The sequence below is a fragment of the Toxorhynchites rutilus genome, chromosome 3, assembly GCF_029784135.1.
Source record: "Toxorhynchites rutilus septentrionalis strain SRP chromosome 3, ASM2978413v1, whole genome shotgun sequence".
Classification (NCBI taxonomy): domain Eukaryota; kingdom Metazoa; phylum Arthropoda; class Insecta; order Diptera; family Culicidae; genus Toxorhynchites; species Toxorhynchites rutilus.
In genome coordinates, this window is record NC_073746.1 from 329,857,444 (window position 1) to 329,875,243 (window position 17,800).

Here is a 17,800-nt window from a genome sequence, read left to right on the forward strand (position 1 = left end):
AGCCGTGTAATCATGTTCTTGCCTGTAGTAGATGGCAGAGATTATTATGTGTACGAGCGTCGTCTTTAGACGACATGAAATTCATACTGCTCTTCGATCACACCAGCGCGATGTGCATACTTTTCGGCGCAGAGCTCCGTACACGGGTAGCACTGCCGTAATGAACGGGTTAATAGAACAGCAGCACGATATATCTTGCAGAGCAGAGAAGTTGTATGGATGACCGTGGATCCTTCTCCATCGCTGATGATTGTTGCGTGGACGTAGTTATTCTGTAACAACACAAAGACAGTCAATGAGGGCACCGAGTTTTGAGCTCACGATTGATCCTTTACTAAGCGAACGCGCGACCAATGTGGCTACGGAAACCCCCTTTTTGGTTATTATACTTGATGTTTTTGCAATTATCATACGTCACAGTATTTTCAGAAAGTAGACTGAACAAAACAATAAAAGGTTCGAAAATTGCAGAACACCGAACTTGTTCGTTTTTCTCTAAATCATAAAAATGTCACATGTCTGACTGAACACCGACCAATTTCGAAACAAATTTCGATAAAAACAAGATGTAATTTATCTTGGTATACCAAAGAGAGAAAGTTGTTGCATCTCGTGCGTCGTTTTAACGCACTGAAACACATACAGTAACATTTTGGAGTGCCAAAAAAAGCATTGAACAAAAGAATCCCGACTTCATGAAGCAATTCCCGACTTTTCCCGATGGATTTTGATTCCCGACTTTTTCCGGCATTACCCGAATGGGTGGCCACCCGGAATAGACCATATGCAAAATATTAACTCATTCGGACTTCATTTATTATTGTCGCAGACGTAAAAATTCGAGTTTTCTGAAAACCGAAAAATCGCCGGAAATCTGGGTTTTAATCATTTTTTGACGTAGGACTACGTCTTACATTAAGGGTGCAAAATCAGAAAACAGGTCACGTTTTTATGAAATAAAGTTAACGTTAATACCTATGTTTGCTGCGAACGGATTTTTACGATTTGTGTACCAATGGAATCGGAAATTTTCTAAGATTTGTTTGATATGCTATACATTACAATCCCATAGTCTGTATATGGTTTAAATTGATGAAAATTGGAAGCATCCCCATTTCCTCATACATTTGTTCTGTACATTTGTGTGCTTTCCCGAACAGAGCTGTCAATAGCGGGCAACTTACGCAGCCACTTGAATAGAAACAACGAAGGAGGATAGCGAAAAGAATAAGAGTAAGTTAGCTGTCGCTAGCGTATATATATTACATATCCTCTGAGGAAAATTCTTAAAATCTTTCTGTACCCGAAACAACAAAGGTCGCTTATTCTGCTCGTTTTGTGTGTTAAGTTTCCCCTCGAGCTGTGAACGCTAACGAATATTTCACATGAAGTGTGGTTCGATATTTCATTCTTATCGCTGTAACTGTAAGCATCTGTCAGACGCGTGTTTGATGGTTGTTTTATGGCGATGCACGGAAGATGCCTCTCGTTAAATACTCAGTGCATTGCATGCATTGATATAAAGAAACAAATTGCGACACATGACCAATTAGTGTATTGTTTTCGCGAAGACAAGAAAGAATCGTTGCTTCTCGAAATGATTCTACGAAACCACGCAAGCCATTAAAACTTTTCAGGGACCCCGGAACTTTTCATTAGAGAGTTATTTATGAAATTTCGACGTATTCGCAAATAATATCCGAAATGATAAACCAACAAATTTAAAAAAAAATTATTGCGTAGTCCTACGTCCCAAGCGGTCGTATCTCGGATACAACCCCTCGATTTTTTCGTTGCCATATGTCTTAAAATTATGAGAATTTTTTTTTCGGGATGACTGTAAATATTGACGTGTATTGCAATTTTAAAACATTTGGCATAGGTCCTAGAAGTAGCATACGAGGCGTGCAATTTTTTGAATGAGAATATTTAAACACTGACATTATTTTCAAATATTTATTAATACTAGTAGCATATTTCACATTCAAATTCTTCCATCCGATTACTTCGAAGATGACCCTGAGAAATAGAGAGAAAAAAAGTTGACTGGTTAATGAGGTTTTTCAACACAAATAAGATCGGTTATAAAAGTATTCACTATTACGAGAGTCTTGATCCTACTATGCCTACTATTTCTAGAGATTAATTACGTGAATCCCAACAAATGGAACCCAGGAACTAACCTTCATCATCATCCGGAACTTGTTGGCTGATTAGTGCTAATGCTTCAAATGTTCGTGGTTCCCAAATAGCTAAATCAGCGAGTACTTTTCTGCAATTTGAAACATTAAAACATCTAGCCTCTTAAACTGGGGCATATTTAGTCGGTTCACCTATTCAATAGAATGTCATTCCTATATAATCCCTCTCGGAAGGTGTCAAACTGAAGACCATGTTGCTCACAACCGGCATTTACACGCTGTGTCCACAATTCTCGCATATCCAGTTTTTTCAACTTCCGGCCCTTGGTTGCATACGCTAGTGCACGATGTACGCTCCTGATGGTAATTGAGTAGCAATTTCGAGGACGACCGATATAATGCTAGAAGGAATAAACACAAATTTCCCAAAATAACGCTGTGTTAAAACGCATACAACATATCCGATACTCACTGCTGCTAACTTGAATATTTTTCTTTTTCTCCAGAATTCATCGGGACCCCGAGCACGTACCAAATTAATAACTGTAGTGAAAACCATTTAGAAATTAATTTTACTCGATTTGTTTAAGTAAGAATTATAAATGAATGTGGGCGTGCTGATAATAACAAATTATGTTATGCAATTTCCAAATACAATCGAATCAGTTGTCAACGTAAGCCTCGATGGTGGAGTTAAACCCGTTAACCCAGTCAAGGCGCCTATCCAAAGGTGGGTCAACTTGCTAAAACCACTCTTCAGCCATCTTGGAAGTCTACTGTGCTTTGTTTGTAAACAAAACACATGCTTCAAGCAAATAATTCCCCTTCTGCTTTCTTCCGTACTGTTTTCATATACCGCTCCTCTAACCAACTTACCTTCGGTTTCTTCACCTCCGCTTAAGATTTAAGCGAGGCTTAACGGCAAGTTAAGCCTCGCTTAACTTTTTTCCCATTTCTTCACCTCCGCTTAACGGCTAAGCCAGGGTTTAATAATTGCTCTTCGATTCTACGCACTAGGGTCGGTGCAGATAGCCGTCGCTGATTTTGCTGGTATTTGCATTTCTTCTGTGTGTCGTATCATTCGTCGTGTATCTTTTGCGTTAGCTCAATTACGGTCGCGGTTTATCAAGATGCCGAAAACGCAGCATGAACTACATGCAGCAAGTCGTGAGTTTTACTCAATCGCAAAATTTCCTCGAACAATTGCTTCAATTGATTGTACGCACGTCAAAATACAATCACCTGGTGGTGATCATGCCGAAAACTACAGAAATCGAAAATCATGGTTTTCGATAAACGTGCAAACAGTCAGCTCTGCAAATTTGAAAATTTTGAATATTGTCGCAAGGTGGCCTGGAGCATCCCACGACCAACACATCTTTAATAACTCTTCACTGAAGATGCAGCTTGAGCGAGGAGATTATGGACACTTTATAATCGTAGGCGATTCCGGGTATCGTAATACAAAATATCTGGCAACACCGTTTCTTAGATGTGAAACCGCAGCCGAAAATTTGTATAACGAAAGTCAAATCCGTACTCGTAATGTTGTGGAGCGATCATATGGTGTTTGGAAGCGACGATTTCCAGTACTTTCTTTGGGAATGCGTGTGATAATTTCTACAGTACAGCTAATAATTGTTGCATGTGCAGTGTTACATAATATAGCAATCGATGCCAAAGAGGAGGTTCCACCACCAGAGATAGAAGGATTTGAAGAAATGTTAGCTGCAACAGTGGTTCCGAACGCTTCAAACTTGTTCAAAGTCCCAACGAGTTGTTAAAAACAGAAAAATAGATTCAATTCTTCTACTACTGACACTATCTCATAAGAGCCAAAGTCTTATTTATAAAAATGACTGTTTCCTGGTGTTATGTGTTGAGAAATATGTAATTCTCAAGGAAACATTCATCATTACTGTGAAAAGAAAAACACATGCTGTTGCATAGAATTGATGAGTAAAGTAAAAAAAAACATAACAACATGGAAAATCCATGAAAATCATTTATTACATTTACGAAATTGGCCCTCATTAATGATCAATGTCGAATTTCTCGATTGCGTATCACATCAAAACAATCATCGTCGGCTTAAAGTGACAGGTCAAATGGAAAAATAGGGCGACCAAACGGGAAATATACCTAAGCGCGGCTTACGGTAAGCGAGCCTCTCAGATTGCTAAACCGGGGTGAAGAAATGTAATTTTTTAAGCCTCGCTTAAATGTGCGGCTTAACGTTAAGCGAGGCTTACCGTAAGCCAGGTTTAACGCGTTAAGCGGGGCAGGTGAAGAAAACGGCCCTTAGTGATGAAACGGCCTCACCTTGGGGACTGTCCACATACCACGTTGACAACTTTAGGGGGGGTAGGGGGTACGAAAATGTCCACACTTGTCCACGGTGAGGGGGGTGGGGGTACAGATAATGTCCTCGTGGACACATAAAACTTTTTTTTTTAAATACATTCATATCTGTTTTTAAAAATAAATTTTCAAGAATCTTTAAACTTTCCGTCCATTTTGAGTACTCCATATTTATCCATAAAACGGTGGTTATGTCGAATATTTTTTCCAAATCATCGAACTTCTGAAATATGTGTTCTGCATGAAACTCACATAAATGGTGAGCGATAAAGCTTCTATTGGTAGTAGATGATCATTGTTTTCAACTTCTAAGCCGCGTCATATTTGAGCATAAACTGATTTCTGTGTTAAAGATCCAGTTCTACGTGAGAGTAAATTTGACATGGTGAACTGATACATTTCTATCTGCAGAGTACATGTGGGATGTTGATTACACGATGAAATGACCGAAATATTTAGAGTATTTTTCAAATAATTTGAAAAGGACTTAGCGAAACAAGTGCTATACAAAATTTCATAATACCTACTCAAAAACAGAGCGCAGAACTCTGTACTGAAAGAAGCAGATTCAGTCCACCTCTTCTGATGGGCAGTACCCTCGTTCCCAAATGTTTCCCGAATTTAGTATCCATTTTGTAACGTTATCTTTGATACAGCTGCGTTAGGTGTGCTCAGCACCGGAGAGCAGTTTTTTAAGGATCACTTTGTCCCACGAAAGATTAGGATGTTACATGTGAGATTTCTGTTAGTTAGCAAATGTTATTACGACCTTTGTGTTTTTTTTTTCAAGGAGGCTTTTAATCCGGGATTAGATTACAACATCTGCACCACAGCCAAGAGGAAAATCCTATTAATACGATCAATGTTATGGTCAAAGTCACAAGCGATGAGTCTTCCTGCTTTATGTTTGTAATTAAATCTAATTGACAAATCTACGTTCTATGGAATTAAACGCATTGAAAATATTTTTCTTCAAATTGGAGCATTTTAGGCACTATCGACTATTGTTTTCTTTGTTCTAATTTACGCTTCTATATCTGAACTGGTATCTCGCAGTCAAAGTTCAGTGAAGAAGTATGCCTAAATCCAGTTCTTTCTTCATTTGAATGCTTTCGACTCATTTTTTTAATATTAAATCGATTAGCTTCAAATAAAACTACATTCAATTGCGCTAAATAATTACAGAAGTCTTCAGAAAAACTCTTTTCGACATTCGTTTCTCGGAGATTTTCTACAGGCGAATGATTTGATTGCCAAATAATTTTTTTCATATGTTATTTCATGCTTGGCTGTAACATTTTTTGCTTGATTGCGCAGTTTTACTGTTGTACAGTCCTTTGAAGTCACCGAAGAAATGTTTCTAATTTTAGTAGGATTTTTTAGAGTGCAATCTATTAAGTCGGATGGAATCAATGGCGGTTTTGTGTTTGCATTGGAAACAATCTCCACGTTAAAATAATTTATAAAGCAAATATGTATTTGTCGTTGATTCTTTCGAATGTTCTCGAAAACCGATTTTGAAGGATTAGTATTTTTGGGCAGTTATCATACTGGGATTATTACATAAATGATAGAACAGATTTCCATACGCATTAGAACAAATGGGATGAAAAAGAACAAATTTTTGTTTTAGTAACATTAACCCACCATTTCATACAATTACCATAACCGAGCGTTTCCTGAAGCCAACGATTTCACACATTTTAAAACTCTCAGAAATATTGGTAGTAAGTGGTGTAATAAATACTACATAAATGAAAGAATCAAAAAATAAAAGACAACCGTTACTGCTAATAAAGTCCATTGGCATTATTTTTTTTTATTATCAGAGTTACACGATTTCAATGTTGCATGCCCCGAAAGTAAAGCAGTTTGGGTTGCATCGAAAGAAAGAGAATTGTCTAGTGTCATTTTAACTCATGAGCACTCTAGAAATCATCTTGATATTCAATGTAAAATGGTCGCTGGGAATTTGTTAATAAAGCGCTCTTAGCCGATATATGGAATGGAACGCGTCCTCTGAAAATTTTCCTAGCGATAACGAAAAAGGTTTGTACAGTTGAGAAGCTTTGGACCTTTGGCCTACTTGATTTTTTGAATATGTGATTTGTGGAGACGAATGAATCGAAAGATTTTTAGTCTCCATTAACAAAAAAAAGAACATGTTTTTTTCTCGAATTATTTTTTATCATTAGAAAACACCAAATATAAAATAAGACTAATTTAAAATTGAATATAGGCACACTGCAATTATTTCCTTTTTTCAATTGAAATACATGGAAGAATGTCCACGTGGACAACAGGGAGAGGGGTATAGTCAATGTACAATGTGGAGGGGGAGGGGGAGTCTAAAGTCGTGCTTTTTCTGTCCACGTGGTATGTGGACAATCCCTTTAGAATATGCTTCTAGGCGCCTTGAACCCAGTAAGATACAGGGGTGGAGTAGTAGGCACATTTAGTTAACTTTTAAGTGCGCTACACATACAACGTCCCGTCACCGTTCCGTCAACTATAACTTCTTCATACTTCTGATGATTCTATGTTTGCAGATTATCAATAGTTTAAAAATTGGAACTGAAAAAGACTTGAACCAACTTCGGAGAGCAGCCCTCGCAGAAGCAGCTATTTATGCTACCCGGCTACCATCGATGATAGGTTCTACCTACGGACCAGAACAGCGAGCAGGAGGGATTTTTGATATGCTGATGAGATAAAGGAACTGTTATTATTTTCTGAGTTCGATTTATGTGTAATGTTGTGTTAATGGCTATCTGCGATGCTGAATTTGAAAAACACTTTCTTAAAAACGAAGTCAGTTGGTTCTTCTACAGTATAACTCCAACATTATGTTTCCACGTTTCATAATTGGTGACACAGTGTTTCCTCTAAAGCACAAGCTCAGGCTCAAGCACTTCTTTCGACTGTTCATGAAAACTTCAATTGGAGAATTTTGGGAAAGACAATAGGATAATATCCTCAAAATGCTGAAAAAAGTGTGAAGTGGCGACGGTGCTTCGCAACTTTTTGAGTGCAGAGGGTTGTGAAGGTTCTATGAGATTGAGAGATTAATACTGTTAATGTTAAATAATGTTCAAGTAACTAAGTTAGTTAACTATGAATAAAACAAACAAAAAATCATGGCGTTTTCCTTTCATTTTCGCATATTCATAGTAACAATTGTGATCATGTTTGGACTATGATCTGTCCAAGAACTCGGCCTCCAGCGGTCTAACAACATCAGCATCAGCATCTTCTCCATCAATTCGTAAAGGTAAAGGCGAATACATCATGTCTCGTAAGTTTTGCTGCATACATTGTTTTCACCATGAACTCCACGTTGCGGAGATTCCACCATCCTTTCATCATTTCCACTACAAAATAAAAGCATAAAAACAAATAAAATAAGATGGCCAATTGTTTGAAAAATGTTTAACTGCATCTTGATCCAGTGCATAGTCTATATCAAACCAAATTTCCACATTTACGTGGCTGGTTTTATACAGACGATGTCGATCTAAAGGTACTCGTTTGCTCGATTTGTTCGATTAGATTAGTTTCAGACTCCATTTTCAATAGGAATTTAACGAAAAGGTTGCCGACACATATCGCGCGCGGCCTGACATGGTGAGATGAATCGAAAAAGTTGATCCGACCTAAGTTGCCAGTTGCCTAGTGTGTATGCTCGTTAAGTTGCTTTCCAGCTTAGGTTGCCTAGTGTGAAGATGGCCTTAAATCAATACAGAAAAAAGAGAAATTTCATTGAATCTCATTTAATGTGCACATGTGTATAAACCAATTTTACGACCGGTGTCAAACTGTTCTTTGAAAAAACACACTTTGGCTTGTTCACAATACGCGTGGTAATAATAAATACGAAATTCTGAAAGTTCGCTCTTATTCCATTGGGAATTATATTTGAAAGCATGGGTAAGAACAAGCGCAGCAACAAACAAAATCCTTTCGCTAGAAAAAAGCGAGAGCTAAAAGAAAAGGTATGGTTTTGAATATTGGGGGTTATGTGTTTTGCTACAAATATTGTTCTTACAGGGAGCAGAACCAGATCGGAGGGATAAACCATACGAGGACATTGTTCGTGAAAATGAAAATTTCGAAGTCTACTACAAACATCAGAATATTTGCAAGCCGGATGAATGGGATGAGTTCATGGGAAAACTTCGATCCAATTTACCAACAACTTTTCGCATTACCGGCTCTAAAGGACAAGCTCGGACGTTGCTCAAGATAATCAAGGACAAGTTCTTCACAGAATACTACCGAGCAGTGACAGAATTTAAGGAGAAGGGTGAAAAAATTCCTGAGCCAAAGTGCCTATCGTGGTATCCGAATGAGTTCGCATGGCAGCTGGATTTGTCGCGAAAAGATATTCGTCGGTCGGAACCACTTTACAGATTACATAATTTCCTGATCGCTGAGACTAGTTCTGGTAACATTAGTCGTCAGGAAGCAGTATCTATGATTCCTCCGCTGGTTTTAGGGGTTGAACCTCATCATAAGGTTTTGGATATGTGTGCAGCACCGGGTTCAAAGACCGCTCAACTGATTGAGGCTTTGCATGCTGGTGGTGAGAGTTTGCCTTCGGGATTCGTGCTTGCCAACGACATCGATAACAATCGCTGCTATATGTTGGTCCATCAAGCTAAACGGTTGAGTTCTGCTTGCTGTCTGGTGACAAATGCAGACAGTACAGCTTTCCCCAGCATGAAGCTGAAAAACGATACCGGTGAATTGACGACTCTCAAATTCGATCGCGTTTTGTGCGATGTGCCGTGCTCAGGCGACGGAACCTTGCGTAAAAATCCAGACATTTGGAATAAATGGAATTTAGGACATGCAACCAATTTACATGGTCTGCAGTATCGTATTGTTAAACGAGGCGCAGAATTGTTGGAAGTCGGAGGGAAACTGGTGTACTCAACGTGTTCCTTGAATCCGATTGAAAACGAAGCAGTTTTACATTATCTTCTGGCACAGGCTGGGGATGCGTTAGAGATTGTGGATGCTAGCCACTTGCTTCCGACTCTGAAGTATAATCCCGGCCTAACGTATTGGGAACTGGCTTCGAAAGATATGAAATTCTACAAATCGTTTGACGAAGTGCCTGGTGTCTATCACACGGTAATTCGCCCTCAGATGTTTCCACCAGCGCCGGAAGATGCAGACAAATTCAATTTGACTAGATGTATTCGTGTTATGCCTCACCATCAGAACACGGGTGGATTTTTCATTGCACTGATCGAAAAGAAAAAGAAACTTCCTTGGGAATCGAATGAAAGCGATGTTCCCGCACAGAAAGAAAGCTCGAATGATAGTGTCTCGGAACCACCGAAAAAGAAAATGAAGTATCACCGGGGCTTTAAGGAAGATCCTTTTGTGTTCTTCGACGGAACAGAGGAAATATTTGAATCGATAAAAAAGTTCTATTGTCTTAGTGAAGATTTTAAGGCAATCAATTTGTTGACACGATGCAAGGAGGGTAAGAAGAAGAACATCTACTTCTGTTCGGACATTGTTCGCAATGTACTCACCACAAACGAGGAACAAATCAAGTTCATTAATCTCGGCGTGAAATCATTCGCTCGATGTGACAATCGCAATATGGATTGTGATTTCCGGTTGGCACAGGAAGGCCTGGAGAGTGTGAATGGTTTTATTGGCCAAGAACGACGTATTCACATCGAGAAAGATGATTTGATACAATTGCTTTCCAACAATGATCCAACGAAACCCCCCGAAATTTCCAGTTTGAGTGAAGTTACTCAGAAAAACGTCGAAGATTTTGGTATGTTTAGAAATATTCAATAGTAACAAAAGGATTTGTTTTCGCTCACATTACGCTTATGTACTGCAGCACCTGGTAGTTGCATACTGGAATACAGAGGGGACGATTTGGAGTTGAATCTTGTTGGGTGGCGCGGGACGAGAAGTTTACGAGCGTACGTTGATCAACACGATACCGTCCACATGCTTCGACTATTGGGAGCTGACGTTTCGAAATATGGTAAGTGCAATACGCGCGCAGTTTTTTCTTCACTTCCAATTTCATAAAACATTATTTTGTTTGCAGAAAAGAATAAGTTCGAAGAAAAGAAGGAGGCTAGCGAAACTGCTACGGAAACATCGAGTATCAGTTGAGTTTGAAGGCAACGTGAATGTGCACATTTTATTTAGTTGGAATGCTTTTCTACTGCAAGCAATTGAAACGATTCTGAGAGTTAGTACGTAATTTTTGATCCAGGGCTACGTTTTACTCAATGATATAAGGAGCGGAATTAGAATTCCAAAATTAAACATTTAACGAAATAATAAAAAAATAATTGAACGATTATACCTCGGCCATTTCTTGATAGATTGGAATTTTTTCTACGAATCTATTATACTAAAGATTTTTTTTATTTAAATCGTTTACTTTTACAGGCTCAGTTACATAAGTTTAAAGGAGCCGAACTCCTTACTGTATTGTTACTTGTATATATAATTTTCTTTTCTCTAATTCTAATATCAATAATGTAGAAAACCGGTTACTCGCGGTCGACTCGAGTTTAGATCGGTGACATATTTTCTTCAGGAAAAGGAAGAGATATAAGGATATGTTGACAATGTTCACACTCACATTCATCACACTCATATCTTAAGCCTATCTTATATCTCATATATATTTACATTTCACCTTATTCTATTGTTAGTAAGAAGGGATTTGATTTCACCACACAATTGATATATTGATATAAATCATTTCGAATATTCAAGTTCGCACAGAAATTATTTTTATATACGTAATCTATACTCGCGGTGTATAATTTATTTTTTTACATATAAACCTGATGTAGACTAAGATGCATCAATCCTGATACTGACTGTTTAAATCCGTTGCTCCGTTCTTGAGTTCAATCGCGAGGAACGGACACCAAATCATTTTATTTTTATAGATCAAGTTTATAAATACATAGTTACCTATATACATAGTTATATAATACCATAGTTACCTTGATTTATTTGTTGAAAAAACAATATTTATTTGAATTTCATTGTGAAAACATAAACATAAACGAAACTTAACCGTTATTGAATTGAATTCATGGTGAAAATATAAAAAAATGGGTGGGTTATATCTATGATATAATCGCAAGGTTCACGTGGGACTACCTTATCGTACCAATCATTTGTTTGTATTGATTGAATGGAACAATTCTCGAATTCAATATATTCACTTTATGAGTAAAAATATTGTATAATTCCATGTAAGATCAGGGCAATTCATCCATTGTGATAGATTATGTTCTTCGTTACAAGTAAATTTAATGACAGTCCTTCTACGTTTGGTATGATGCCTAGGACAAAATATGTGAACGGAAGAATTATCAAACGATTATTTCATTTTACGTTTCCTTCTGAAGTTTGCATCTCTCAAGTGTACGTATTTCTCGAACCGCGAATTTGCTTGATTTGATGAACTTCAGGCACTCAGTTTCGATTTTGACATTATATGTCGAACGTATTCTTTCTGTTCTTCCATTATCCAGTTGGACCACCGGACATCGGAGACAGTTGATTGATCATTGTTGAGTTATTTATAGAACAGCAGTCCGATGTGTCTTGCAGAGCAGAGCAATTGTATAGATGAATCGATCTTATTTCGACCGTGGATCAATCTCCATCGCTGATGATTGTTGCGTGGACGTAGCTATTCTGTAACAACACAACGATGGTCAATGAGGGTCCTGAGTTTTGAACTCACGATCGATCGCTTACTAAGCGAACGCGCAACCAATGTGACTACGGAGACCCCCCCGGAAGACCGTGTTAAGGAAAAATGTTCTAGTTTACACAAAGGCAAGCGAGTACAAAAGTACTTGCAGTTTGCATTTATTTGCAGAGCCGATTTCCCCAGGCGTCTTATTAGGCAAACACATTTCAGTCGGAACAAAAATGCCCCCGACTTGCATGAATTTGCAATGTCAATTTCCTCAGACACCTTAGTTCTAAAGTCTGTGTTGGGGAAACACATTTCAGTCGGAACAAAAAAGCCCCCGACTTACATGTATTTGGAACGCCAATTTCCCCACGCTCCACGTAAAGGGTGTGTCACATCAAATTGCATCACGGAAAAAACGCTGTAGAAATTTAGTTTTTAGGAATTATATCTTCTGCTTTCGCTTATAATCAGATAAGAGTGTATAGATCACGTTGGCCATGCTTCACTGTAAATTTTTCGTAAATTTGGAAAAATGTCATCGAACGAAAAAGGGCGTCGTGAATTAATCCTGTGCACTCATTTCAAGAATCCGGAGTTGTCACATCGGGACATCGGTAAGATGCTGGGAATCGTCCAATCCACGGTCAGCAGAGTACTAAAACGATACTTCGAGAACCTAACCATCGACCGGAAGGTGAAGAACGGCAAAAATGGATGCTCCGTCAGTGAAAAAGATCACAAGCGCGTAGTTAAGCAGTTTAGACGTGATCCGAGAAGTTCGGTCCGGGATGTCGCCAATAAGCTGAATTTGTCAAGTTCATTCGTCCAGCGGACCAAGCAGCGGGAGGGCCTGCGTACATACAAGGTTCAGAAGGCTCCTAACCGCGACGAAAGGCAAAACATGGTGGGGAAGACGCGAGCCCGGAAGCCGTACACCGAAATGCTGACGAAGCCGCATTGCCTGGTAATGGACGACGAAACCTACGTCAAAGCGGACTTTCGTCAGCAGCCGGGCCTGTTGTTCTTCTCTGCAAAGGACAAATTCAGCGTTCCGGAGGAGATTCGCAAGCAGAAACTATCCAAGTTTGCCAAAAAGTACATGGTGTGGCAAGCGATCTGCTCTTGCGGAAAGCGGAGCGCCCCCTTCGTGATGACCGGCACGGTAAACGGGCAGGTTTACCTTATGGAGTGCCTACAGAAGCGCTTACTACCACTATTGAAGCAGCACGAGGGCCCGATCATCTTCTGGCCGGATCTCGCTTCGTGCCACTATTCAAAGGGCGTGTTGGAGTGGTACGAAGCCAACGGGGTCACCTTCGTGCCAAAGGAAATGAACCCGGCCAACGCGCCGGAGCTTCGCCCAAAAGAGAAATATTGGGCGATTATGAAGCAGGCCCTCCGGAAGAACCCAAAAGTTGTCAAATCGGAGGCGGACTTCAAGAGAAAATGGATTTCTGTTCAAAAAAAACTACAACCTGACGTTGTACAGAACCTTATGGACGGGGTAAAGAGGAAGGTGCGAGCATACGGGCTTGGGCTCGAAGTATGAATAAAAAGAAAATGCCAAAAGTTGTTTAATAGTTTTTATTTTACTGTCTAAAATTATCAAAAGGATCGGTCTACTGGGCGAATTTTTTCCGTGATGCAATTTGATGTGACACACCCTTTATTTGAAGTCTGTGTTAGGGAAACACATTTCAGTCGGAACAAAAATACCCCCGACTTTCATGTATTTGCAATGCCGATCACTCCAACGCTGCTTGGTTTTGAAGTCTGTGTTAGGGAACACATTTCGGTGAGAACAAAAATCCCCATACTTTCATGTATTTGCAATGCCGATTTCACCAAAGCTGCTTGGTTTTGATGGCTGTGTTAGGGAAACCGTAGATCGGGCCAATCAAAATGAGTCAGTTAGGGCGTTTAGATAACGCTTCACATTTTACAGTTATTCAATTGTTCATCTAATGAAAAATAACATTTTATTAATTGCGATAGAAGCGTAGAAACATTCCCTATCAATTGATGCAAACATCTGTTCGATCCGTGTTAACGATCCGATCGATAAACTTTTACTTAGTCGCGGCAATACATACACACAGATGCTCGAGGCGAGAAAGACGCACCACGCTAGATATGGGGTACAGAATAGGGGGGCGTTGCTGATTAATGGTCAGCTGCATCCCAATAGGAAGTATCCCGTGTCGGGCACACGTACAGAGCATCGAAGACTGCGACATACCAATTATGAGAACACTTGTAATACTAACCTCGAGTCAACCGCGAGTAATCGGTTACATATTACTAACATAGTCTAAGCAAACATTGTCAAAATATTGAACTCCCGGCCCCGTCAGGCTGACGCCATATGAGCCTTAATAAAATATATATTTTGGATAAAAAAAAAAAAAAATCTGTTCGATCCAATAAGAAATGTTCAAGTTATAAGCATTCGGAATCTTTCATTTTTCCTGCTTGTTCTGTGTTTAGGTTTTCATTTTACCCCCCCCATATACTCCGGTTAGACGTAGTCCCACGTCAAAAAATCATTTGAAATTCATTTTGAATTATTTTGAAGCAATTGTTTATTTTTCTTTCGCATCCTGGATTTCGGTTTGAGGATTCTGACGCTCTAACTTGGAGCGATGTTGATTCGTTGTGCTGTTTTGGGGTTCGAAGAGATAGACGATGGTTCCTCATGAAGCTAGAAGCCGAATCCTTTCCTGCCAGTTTTGCAACTTGGTTGAATTCGAGCTGGAGGTTGTGGCAAAATCAAACGACAGTTGCCTAAAATCTTTGAGGGTCATACCATAGAAATCTTTGTCCAGTGCTCTGCAATGGTTCGCTAGATCCTCAGACTGTACTGGTCTGAACCTTTCTAGGTGCTCGCTGGTACATCGCATAGAAATGTCAATAAAAGAAGATTCAAATCATAAATTACTTGCTGATATGAGCCTCTTCCTCAGAGCTGATTCAGGAATACCGAGGTCTGCCGCAATCCGACGTTTCGAGACTCCCTCCCGAAGCCTCTGTCGGCTCGACAGCATTTCTGGAGTGCATTTCTTCAAATCAGTTTTCTTCTTGTGATCCCGTTGAAAATTTGGTTGAAAACATTTAATTTTTTTTTTTAGAGCGAAACGCTGGTGCGAACTTTTGCCCCACAGCCACTGCGCACCTTTGCCCCACAAGCAATTTTTGAACAAATCTAACTTTAAAAAACTGTAAGGGGTTGTATCTAGGACACGACCGCATATTTTCGACGTAGAACTACGCAATTATATTATGCAATCCACTTGTTTACCACTTCGAATATTATTTTAGAATGCATCGAAATTTTTGTAATAGATTATGTTCTTCGTTACAAATAAATTTGATGAACGTCCTTTTACGTTTGATATGATGCCTAGGACTACCAAAATATGTGAACGGAAGAATTGTCAAACGATCATTGTATTTTACATTTTTCCCTCTGAAATTATTGCACATCCCATGTTTACGTAGTTCTGGAACCGCGAAAGTTCATTCACCTCTAGTATCTGAAATGACGATTTTCCCAGGCTTTTCAGTTTAAAAGTACGTTTTAGGGAAACATATTCCGGTCTGCACAACGACGAGCGAGTACAAAAGCACTCAACCCTAAAATATACCCCCAACTTGCATGTATTTGCAAAGCGCATTCCCCCAGGCCTTTAATTTTGAAGTCCGTGTTAGGGAAACACAGCTCAGTGGGAAAAAATACCCCCGACTTGCATGCATATTTGCGGAGCGGATTTCCACAGGTACATCGATTTTGAAGCCTGTGTTGGGGAAACCGTAATTCCGGCCAGTAAAAACTTGGCAGTTAGGGCGTTTAGATAACGCTTGATATTGTGCAGTTATTCAGTTGTTCATCTCATGAAAAATAACATTTTATTAGTTGTGATGGACGCGTAGAAATATTTCCTATCATTTGATGCAAACATCTTTCCGATCTGTTGGTTTCGAGTTATAAGCATTCGAAATACGGGTAAGGTTAGCACACAAATCGGCAGAACAGATATATGGGAAAAAAGGAAGTTCTTCCAGATTTCATGAATTTAAACCGTTTAGAGATTAGCGAATTGTAGCAAACAAATCTTAGAGAATTTCCGATTCGATTAGTATGCAAATCATGAGAATTCGTTCACAAAAAAAAGTCACAGGAGGGTTGTGTCCGAGACACGACCGCATAGTTGACGTAGGATTCCGTTAAGCTATCTGTTGATTTTGGATATGTTTGAAGAATTACATCGTTAAACTATTTGATAATGATTTGGTGGCTCTGAAAAGGGCCGTTTTGTTTGGTTGTTGGATATTGTTAGTTCATTCCACCAGTGTTTACCAAGTGATGATGACAGAAGGATAGTAAACAGCCGTTGGATGGTGTGTATCAGATAAAAGATACCGAAGTGGAACGAGATATGATGAAAACCGCCCTCTGTGATCCTAGACGAGATGCCTCCTGTGTTATGTATGGATGAAATGAAGAAAAAAACTCACCATTGTAATATAAGATAATTACCAATACCCAACACAATTATTAATTTATCTCATCAGTAAAAACATGTTACTTCAATATAGAAATAAACATATTTGAAATGGAAAAGGTAATTTTCTTCTATAATTTTTACTTTCTGAATGTTTATTCAACCCAATGCGTATTTTAATTGGACTAACAACACCTAATACTATATGTAGAGCAATCACTTTTTCTAATATTTCTCCATTTTTTCAATTTTTCTCGCCGTATTTACTTTCCTTCGGTGAAAATGAACACTACAAAACAAACAGCTTAAACCAAACGACCCGTTTTCGAGCGGGAACACACCTTGGTTTTGTTTTGAAATAAATCGTTTCATATATCAAGTCATTTTTAACACAACTGCTACCATATACAATTTTACACTTACACTTGTGCTAAGTTTTTCACAATACACGTTCGGTCATTGATATGAAATTTCACGAAGCAACCAACATCAAAGTTTCAAATTTAAATTTTATTCGCTAGAATCAATCGTATCACTCACCTTACTTGCAATATGAAAATGCCCCCGACTTTCATATATTTGCAATGTCGATTTCCCCCAGGCAGCTTGGTTTTGATGTCTCTGTTAGGGACCCGCCGCATGTGTCGTCAATTACGACCAATCAGAAGTGGGTATTTCCGTTAGAATAGGGGTTGAGATTTTTCAATTGTTTGATAGTTAGTTTCACGACATATATTATTTTCTCGAATATAAAAAATTGTTATGGAGTGCCGAAATCGATTGACGCTAAAATTTCATCTAACCATCATGAAATGACTGAGCAATGAGCGTTTAAAATTGGACAATTTTCACTTTGGACTCGATTTTAGATTTTCAATTTGTACCCCAATATGTTCCCGAAAGACGTAATCCTACGTCAAAAGTAATAGAAAATAGTTATTAACATTAACTTTATCTCATAAAAACGTGACCTGTTTTCTGATTTGACACCCTTCCTGAAAGACGTAGTTCTACGTCAAAAAGTTCTTGAGCTTGAGCTTGGGTAGACTGTACACTTCGTAGTTGCTCTCCGTGATTGCCCT

At 38.9% G+C, this 17,800-nt stretch overlaps 3 protein-coding genes across 3 annotated transcripts; 2 read left to right on the forward strand and 1 right to left on the reverse strand.

Moving 5' to 3' along the window:
• Positions 1-1,942: 1,942 nt before the first annotated feature.
• LOC129778637 (39S ribosomal protein L20, mitochondrial) lies at positions 1,943-2,811 on the reverse strand. Its single transcript, XM_055785660.1, has 4 exons — positions 2,614-2,811; positions 2,334-2,542; positions 2,184-2,272; positions 1,943-2,019 (listed from the first exon to the last, which is right to left on the reverse strand). The coding sequence occupies exons 1-4, from the start codon at positions 2,698-2,700 to the stop codon at positions 2,003-2,005; spliced, it is 402 nt and encodes a 133-aa protein (XP_055641635.1). The 5' UTR covers positions 2,701-2,811; the 3' UTR covers positions 1,943-2,002.
• Positions 2,744-4,434, forward strand: LOC129774581 (putative nuclease HARBI1). The gene is made up of 2 exons (XM_055778344.1): positions 2,744-2,871; positions 3,121-4,434. Exons 1-2 carry the CDS (start codon positions 2,744-2,746, stop codon positions 3,923-3,925), a joined length of 933 nt encoding a protein of 310 aa, XP_055634319.1. The 3' UTR covers positions 3,926-4,434.
• A 3,846-nt stretch (positions 4,435-8,280) lies between these two features.
• LOC129775901 (tRNA (cytosine(34)-C(5))-methyltransferase) lies at positions 8,281-10,848 on the forward strand. The gene is made up of 4 exons (XM_055781123.1): positions 8,281-8,494; positions 8,550-10,302; positions 10,372-10,521; positions 10,588-10,848. The coding sequence occupies exons 1-4, from the start codon at positions 8,426-8,428 to the stop codon at positions 10,653-10,655; spliced, it is 2,040 nt and encodes a 679-aa protein (XP_055637098.1). The 5' UTR covers positions 8,281-8,425; the 3' UTR covers positions 10,656-10,848.
• Positions 10,849-17,800: the final 6,952 nt, after the last annotated feature.

Excerpts from the sequence above, each read along its gene's own strand:
- LOC129778637 (XM_055785660.1), bottom strand. The coding sequence starts at position 2,700 with ATGGTTTTCACTACAGTTATTAATTTGGTACGTGCTCGGGGTCCCGAT. Across the intron at positions 2,543-2,613 it reads AAATATTCAAGTTAGCAGCA|CATTATATCGGTCGTCCTCG; the intron begins GTGAGTATCGGA and ends TATTCCTTCTAG. Across the intron at positions 2,273-2,333 it reads AATGACATTCTATTGAATAG|AAAAGTACTCGCTGATTTAG; the intron begins GTGAACCGACTA and ends TTCAAATTGCAG.
- LOC129774581 (XM_055778344.1), top strand. The coding sequence starts at position 2,744 with ATGAATGTGGGCGTGCTGATAATAACAAATTATGTTATGCAATTTCCA. Across the intron at positions 2,872-3,120 it reads GTCAAGGCGCCTATCCAAAG|CCAGGGTTTAATAATTGCTC; the intron begins GTGGGTCAACTT and ends TTAACGGCTAAG.
- LOC129775901 (XM_055781123.1), top strand. The coding sequence starts at position 8,426 with ATGGGTAAGAACAAGCGCAGCAACAAACAAAATCCTTTCGCTAGAAAA. Across the intron at positions 10,303-10,371 it reads GAAAAACGTCGAAGATTTTG|CACCTGGTAGTTGCATACTG; the intron begins GTATGTTTAGAA and ends TATGTACTGCAG. Across the intron at positions 10,522-10,587 it reads AGCTGACGTTTCGAAATATG|AAAAGAATAAGTTCGAAGAA; the intron begins GTAAGTGCAATA and ends TTTTGTTTGCAG.